This window comes from Mus caroli, chromosome 10 (assembly GCF_900094665.2).
Source record: "Mus caroli chromosome 10, CAROLI_EIJ_v1.1, whole genome shotgun sequence".
NCBI lineage: Eukaryota > Metazoa > Chordata > Mammalia > Rodentia > Muridae > Mus > Mus caroli.
Genome location: NC_034579.1, coordinates 57,557,185 through 57,564,521, shown reverse-complemented (window position 1 = coordinate 57,564,521; position 7,337 = coordinate 57,557,185). Strand labels below are relative to the sequence as shown.

At 48.8% G+C, this 7,337-nt stretch overlaps 1 protein-coding gene across 1 annotated transcript in view; it reads right to left on the bottom strand.

The window, feature by feature from the left end:
- Window positions 1–7,337, bottom strand: part of LOC110302783 (phenazine biosynthesis-like domain-containing protein 1) — a 17,789-nt gene that overhangs the window by 5,915 nt on the left and 4,537 nt on the right. Inside the window, exons 3-8 of the mRNA XM_029482394.1 lie at window positions 6,911–7,010; window positions 6,167–6,265; window positions 5,237–5,346; window positions 5,088–5,117; window positions 806–894; window positions 253–431 (exon numbers count right to left, since the gene is read on the bottom strand). Of these exons, the coding sequence (XP_029338254.1) occupies window positions 253–431; window positions 806–894; window positions 5,088–5,117; window positions 5,237–5,346; window positions 6,167–6,265; window positions 6,911–7,010 (607 nt within the window). The remainder of the gene's footprint in view (window positions 1–252; window positions 432–805; window positions 895–5,087; window positions 5,118–5,236; window positions 5,347–6,166; window positions 6,266–6,910; window positions 7,011–7,337) is intronic.

Sequence of the window (7,337 nt, the reverse complement as noted above, 5' to 3'; positions counted from 1 at the left end):
AGACAGCAGGAACTTGAAGCAGCTGCTCTCATCTCATCCACAGTAGAAGCCAGCAATGGATGCAGCTGCTCATCGGCCCCTCTCTCCATTTATCCAGCCCAGGGAATGACCCACAATTAAGATGGGCCTTCCCACTTGAATTATCGTCATCGAGAGAACCCCTCAGAGTCACGCTCAGAGGCCCAGAGTGTGTAGCCAGCTGTTTGTATTCCTCCAGTTCCCTGATTAAATCCCCCCTGATCTTGAGAGTACCTGTCACTGGGTCTTCAGCAATACCAACCCACGGCGCGAAGTATCTGGAGTAGAAGTCATATGGGGCCGTCTGCCCCCCAGGCTTTCCTTTGACAGTGAGGATGAGGCCTCTCACCTTCCCTGTCTTCTCAATTGCAGGCAGAGGCTCTGTGTTCACCTTCAGGCTCTCTAGAAAGGACCTTGAGCACAAACAGGATGGGTTAGGAATCAGCATCTCCACCCCACCCTACACACATGGGAAAGAGGTTGGACTGCGCCCAGATGGCTCAGCAGAGGGAAAGGAGAGCCTGCCCTGACATCTCCCTGAGAGAAAGAACTGGGTTGGGCCAAGCATGGCAGCAGATGCCTCTCATCCTGGCACTCTGGTGGCAGAGGCAGGTGGATCTCTGTGAGTGTGAGGCCAGCCTGATCTACACAGTGAGTTCCAGGCCAGCCAGAGCTACACAGAAGAAGAAAAAGGAAGGGAAGCCATGCTTTGGAGACAGCGCAGCCTGACCAAAGCAGAGCTGGAAATCTGGGTGCTGGCGTGTAGATGGTTAAACGTGGTGTTTACCTGTCATAAGAATCACTGAGCCGGACCAGGAGTTTTCGGGTATCTGGAGAGTACCGGATGTCCTGGACCAGGGTGTCACCTATGGCTGCCTGTGAAATAGATCAAAAATGCCTCAGAGGGCCAACAAGATAATTTAATGAGTGTAGGTACTTGCTGCCGAGCTTCATAACCTGAATTCAGTCACCCAAATCCAAACACAAGTTGCTCTCTGACATCCAACCCTACACTATGGCTTGCCTTGCATGCATGGAGCTGCATATACTGACCAGGCACAAGGATGCCTAGTTCATAGTTGAGCTGGAGAGATGGCTCTGTTCGTTAATGAAGTGCCTGCTTTGCAAGCATGAGGATCTGAGTTCGACTCCCACAATCCATCTTTGTAAAGCTAGGCGTGATGACCAACAGTTGTCATCTCACCCTTGGGGAGACAGAGATAGGAGGCTCCGTGGGGCTTTGCTGAGTAGCTAATGTAGCCCAATCAGTGAACTCCAGAACAACAAAAGCCCCTGCTTAAAGGTCTGGGGCTGGAGAGATGAGTAAGGTACTTGCTGTCAAGCATGAGGACCTGAGTTCGAATCCCCAGCACCCACATAAAAAGTCAGGTGAAGCCACATGCACGTACCTGTAAGGCCTGGTGATGGGGTGTGTGTGTGTAGGAGGGGTGGTGGTGACACAAGAGACTTTCTGGAGGCTGTAACCTTTTTTTAAAAAAAGATTTATTTATTTTATGTATATGAGTACATTATAGCTGTACAGATGGTTGTGAGCCACCATGTGTGGTTGCTGGGATTTGAACTCAGGACCTTCGGAAGAGCAGTCAGTGCTTTTAACCGCTGAGCCATCTCTCTAGCTTGGGTTGTATCCTTTTAATCTATTCATTTATATACTTATTTGTTTGTGTGCGTGTCTGTATGTGTTGTATATAGTTGTGTATGTGTGTGGGCTCAAGTGTGGAAGTCAGAGGACAAGTTGTAGGAACTGGCTTTCTCCTTTTGGTACCAGGCCCAGGCCCTGGGCAGGCAGGAGAGTGGTATGGTCCCCACCGCGTGACTTCTCCTCTAAGGACTGAGGCGCTCCAGGTCCCATGGCTGAGGCCCCTCAATGTGCTGTTGTGTAGCTGTTTCCTCCCAATTAAAATATCCCCCCTATGGGCTGGCAAGATGGCTCAGCGGGAAAAAGCACTGGCTGTTCTTCTGAAGGTCCTGAGTTCAAATCCCAGCCACCACATGGTGGCTCACAACCACCCGCCATGAGAGCTGATGCCCTCTTCTGAAGACAGCTACAGTGTACTTATGTAAAATAATAAATAAATCTTTGGGCCGGAGCAAACAGGGACTGAGTGAACCAATCCGCCTTTAATCCCAGCACTTGGGAGGCAGAGGCAGGTGGATTTCTGAGTTCGAGGCCAGCCTGGTCTACAAAGTGAGTTCCAGGATAGCCAGGACTATACAGAGAAACCCTGTCTCGAAAAACCAAACCAAACCAAACAAACAAAATTCCCTCCTGGAGAGAGGAACAAAGGCTCCTCAGACTCAAGAAGCTAAGGAAACCTGAGAAGTCCAGGAAATGCATAAAGTTACAAGGCTCACAGGGCTCCTCACAGGACTCATCCCAGGACTATAAAAGCAGCAGCTGTTAATCAGGAGAGGAGACTCTTGTTGAGGTTTGGCCTGTTGCTATGAAGATCACAAAGCTAAACTCTCTACCCAGAGGTCTAGGCCCTCAGTGACTTCTCCTGTTTACAAGCGTCTGTTGTGCACACCTTGTTCTTTGATAAAAACTACTGGTTAAATGAAATTGGCCAGAGATAGGAGGGGTGGGTTGGGAGTGAGCTGGTTGGAGGAGGAGAGAGGAAGAGGGAGAAGGAGGAGGAAGCTTCCATGAGGGGAGATGACCATGAGCGCATAGTCAGGAGAAACAGCAAGTATCTGGGGTACACCACTCGGGAGGTAGCCAGGCCTGCAGTTAGAAGAGTAGATTAGGGGTGACCCCTATGCTAGGGCCTTTCGGTGACTCAGCTCCTTCCCAGTCACTCACGCTGCTCACCAAGGGAGACTCCACGGAACCATTTCTCTGGTCTGCTCTGTGTGCCCTTCTAAGTCAGTCCCACAACAGGAGGAGGGAAAGAAATGGTCATACTCACTCCAGAGTGAAAGGGGGGGCTCTCAGCAGAATCCCAAATATGTTTTTCTCATGACCTCCTTTGCACTGATGTGGGTCCCGTCCTTCTTCACCTATGCATCTGGGGTTCTAGAACCTTCATGGGACAACTACAGTAGTTCAGCCATCTTCTTCATAATAATGATGGTGGTCATGCCAGCCACCAGTATTTTCCATCCTTCACCCCACCTTCTTTCTACACATTTCATGGACCGATCTTTTCTATAGAACATCCCAGTTCGGGTGCAGTAGTGGCTGTAGTAGTGGCGCAGCTGTAACCAACCACTAAGGTGTAAGCAACCACGTCCTCATTAGACTGGAGGCCTGTCTCACTGCATGGGACTCAGGCCTCACACTGCGCACCTGGTTAAGTGCCCATCACTGGAAGGTTATGGACCCTACAAGAGACCTACTCTTGTGGCTTTGGTAAATGAATATGTGTCACCCTACCTTCTAAAAGGGTCAGAGAATATAATAAAGGAGGAGGCAAGGAGAGTGAAAAGCCAGAGGACAGAAAGAGGGCAGTGGATGGCCGAGACATGGCTGCTACACTCAGGAGCTCATCACATCCCAGGAGCTGTGGCTAGCTGCAAATGAGTGGCTTGTGAGGCCCACAGTCTCCCTGATAGGCCAGTGGCAGTTAATGGCAACTGGAGAGGGTGTCATTTTGCCAGTGAAGTGGCCGCTGATAAACTGCCCAGATTCCAGCAAATGATGCTCACCACCACCCAGTGTTCATGCCGACAACTCAGTGGGACACACGCAAACACACACACACACACAGTTTAAAGTAGGGAAATTGTTGGGAAGAAGGGATTCAGTGGGGGCAGGGGAAGATATGTAGGGGGAGCAAAAAAGACCAGGATTTGTTGTATATGGGTATGAACTTGTATAGGAATTTGTAAAGACAAGCAAGGAAATCCCCAGCTCTCCTTCTTGTGATCCCACCCCACCCCACCCCACCCCAGGCTGACTTCTCCTACGCTTTCACTGCTCAAGGAGGCTGAGGAGGCAGTACCATCTTCATCACCGCCTCAGGCCTGCCTTTCTGTCTTTCTGCCGGCCCTAAACATACGGGTCTTACTCCTGTCCCACGAGGGTGGTTAGGTTGCTTAGAGTTAAGTCAAATGAGTTGAGTGTGATTGTATGAACCTGTAGTCCCAACACTTGATAGGAGGAGAATTGCAAGTTCAAGGCTAGCCTGGGCTACACCGTGAGGAAAGGACGATTACAACTCAGTGAACTTGGTCAGTCTACGTAAACACAGTGCTAACATTCTGACCTGGAATCACGCAGGTTCCCACGGCAAGGCCTGCACTGCCAGGAGGCCCATTTGATAGGATCACACATGTTAGAATGGAATAGTGTGAGGGAGAATTCTTAGTGCCTGTGAGAAAACGCCTCCGTTTCTTAAAAAACAATGTTCTCTAAATGTGCTTTGGGCCCCTCCCAGGTGTAGTTAATAGGAGCGAGTTTACTTCAAATTATTCATTACAACTGGTTATTATTTGTTTATATGTCTCTGTGGAAAAGCATGGTTTGGCCATGTGCAGCTTGTCCATGTGACTGTACACTTTAGTCATGTGACTTCTCTCTCTCCCTCTCTCTCCCTCTCTCTCCCTCTCTCCCCTCTTTCTTCTTCCTACTCCTCCTTCTCCTCCTCCTCCTCTCCCTTCCATCCCCATCCCCTCTCCTCATTTGTTTGTTTTTCAAAACAGTGTTTCTCTGTGTAGCCCTGGCTGTCCTAGAACTCACTCTGTAGACCAGGCTGGCCTTAAACTCATAGAAATCCACCTGTCTCTGCGTCCCTTTAATCTGCTGGGATTAAAGGCCTGCACCCACCACCCACCACCCACTCCAGGTGATTCTTAGCCCTCAGAGTGTATAGTGTCTGATGCTCTGAATAAAGTTGGCTATTACATGAGGCTTCAGTAGGCCTCGTTTTTTAGCCCCCACTACTCCTACTCCTCCACCTGCACACACACCCCTCTCCACACACACACATACTCCTAGGTTCACGCTGCCAATTTTAGCAGTAAACAACAATCACACCAGAGCTTTCTGTTCAAACATGAATAATTGACCAAACCACACAGGCCCTAACTGGATTCTTTTCACCCACCTTTATCAAGTTTTCAACTTCATGGAAGTCCTAGAAGGGAGGCAGAGATAAAGTCAGTGACGAACAGGAGAGCCATGGGCTTGAACGCGATCCGTGGCAGTAACTGCACACGTTAGCAGCCTATGAGAGTGCAGTAACTAGGAGCTAACCTGGGGAAAGGTTGGGTAGACAGGAAAGTCCAGGACTATCCCGTCTTCTGCTCTTCTGGCCTTTAGCTCCCCGCTCATTGTGACAAAGGTCAGGGTGCTGTTCGTGTTCTCTGGACATAGGAAGGGTCAAAGGTCAGGAAAATAAGCTTGGTATCGGGACCCTCCACCCTGCCAGTACACAGATTCAAGGCAAGTGACCTACCACTGAGCTACTGACCCAGCCAACTTTATTATCTATCTATCTATCTATCTATCTATCTATTTATTTATTTTGGTTTTTTGAGACAGGGTTTCTCTGTGTAATCCTGGCCATCCTAGAACTCATTCTGTAAGACCAGGCTAGCCTCGAACTCAGAAATCCACCTGCCTCTGCCTTCCAAGTGCTGGGATTACAGGCATGGGCCACCACTGCCCAGCGCCCAGCTAACTTTAAATATTTTTTATTATTATTTAATTTCTTTTTCAAGACAAGATCTTAACTATGAAGTCCCCACTAGCCTGGAACTCCCTATGTAGGTCAGGCTAGTTTTGAACTCACAAAGATCCGTCTGCTTCTATCTCTGGAGTGCTGGTGGAGCATACATGGAATGCAGTACTAGGAACATCGAGGCAGGAAGTCAGGAGCACAGGGTATGCAATAGCTACACAGAGAATCCAGGGCAAGCCTGGGCCATAAAAATACCTGTCTCAAAAAACAGACATCCGGGAGCCAAGTGTGGTGGCACACACCTTTAATCCCAGCTCTGGAGGTAGAGGCCGAAGATCGCTGCTAGAGATCTAGCCTAGTCCACAGATTAAGTTCCAAGACAGCCAGGGCCACCTAGCTCAGAAAACAAACAAACAAACAAACAACAAACCAAAACCAAGAAACTACATATACACACACATGCATAGATACAAGCATACAAAAAAAAAAAAAATCCACATTACTGATTTTGTGAAACAGCACAGCCGCAGAGGCCAGCGTGGCATGGCCGCACAAGGGGACTTCACTCACTGGTGTAAACCATCTCAGTCCAAAGCGAGAGCCTTCAGAGGAGGAAAAGCCAAAGGAACACAAGTCAGCCCCCACGCAGGCTTTCCAGCTTTCAGACTTTCCTAAATCTCTCGATGGTGTGGCTAACAGCGAACTGTGGTCAAATGACCAGTGCAGACATCCACAGGCTCCCTGCAGTTAGGTGTAGAGCCGAAACTGTAGGCTCACCAACACCCTCTTAGTCCATTTGGGTTGCTATAGAAGAACCCAACAGTTTGGGTGACTCTTCAAGAGAAATTCTCTGTTATAGGTCTGATGGTTTGGAAGTTCACCGCCTAGGGGCTGGCACTTGCTAAGCACCTTCTTACTACATCAGCTCCGGGCAGGCACAGCCACAAGAGGGCACCCAATACCCATGTCAGATCTATCCTGTCCTGAGATCCCAAACACTCTCAAAGATGTCAACTGTCATCTCCTTTTAGGCCCAGCTACCCACATGCTGCCCTGGGGACCCACTTTCAACAACTGCACTTAGGTGGTGGGGGACACCTTAAGCTATACATTTAGACTTAACTTCAGTATACCCTCTCCTAGATGAGAAGACCCAAGGGTGCTGTCAGCATGCAAATAACACATGAACATCTCCCTGAAACCTCCCTCGCCGCCACCCAGGAATAAACGAAGAAACATGCACTTACTTTGTGTGAAGCTGTCAGTCGGCTGCAGTTTCCTGATGAAAGCCGTTTCTGAGAGGTTCATCTCCCTCGCAGTTTGCTGATGGGCATCTTCCTCCAGTGTCTAATTAGGAACAAGCGGTTATTGAGACTTTGGACTCCCTGGTGTGGCAAGCTCTCTGTTAGTTAACATAGCAGTTTACTTTCAACGTCTGAAGCTCAAGTTACGTGTGGAGGCAAATTTATAGAGCAACTTTTCAGATGCTATACAAATGAAAAGACCTCAGTGTATTATCAAGTAAAAGGTCCCGTGTTACAGGGAATCAATTCTAGGGCTTCTTGCATCACTGGGCTATGGTCCCAGGCATTTATCCATTTATTTCTTTATGCCTCACAGTTGGATCTTATAGAGGCATTCTCATTCTCTCTCTCTCTCTCTCTCTCTCTCTCT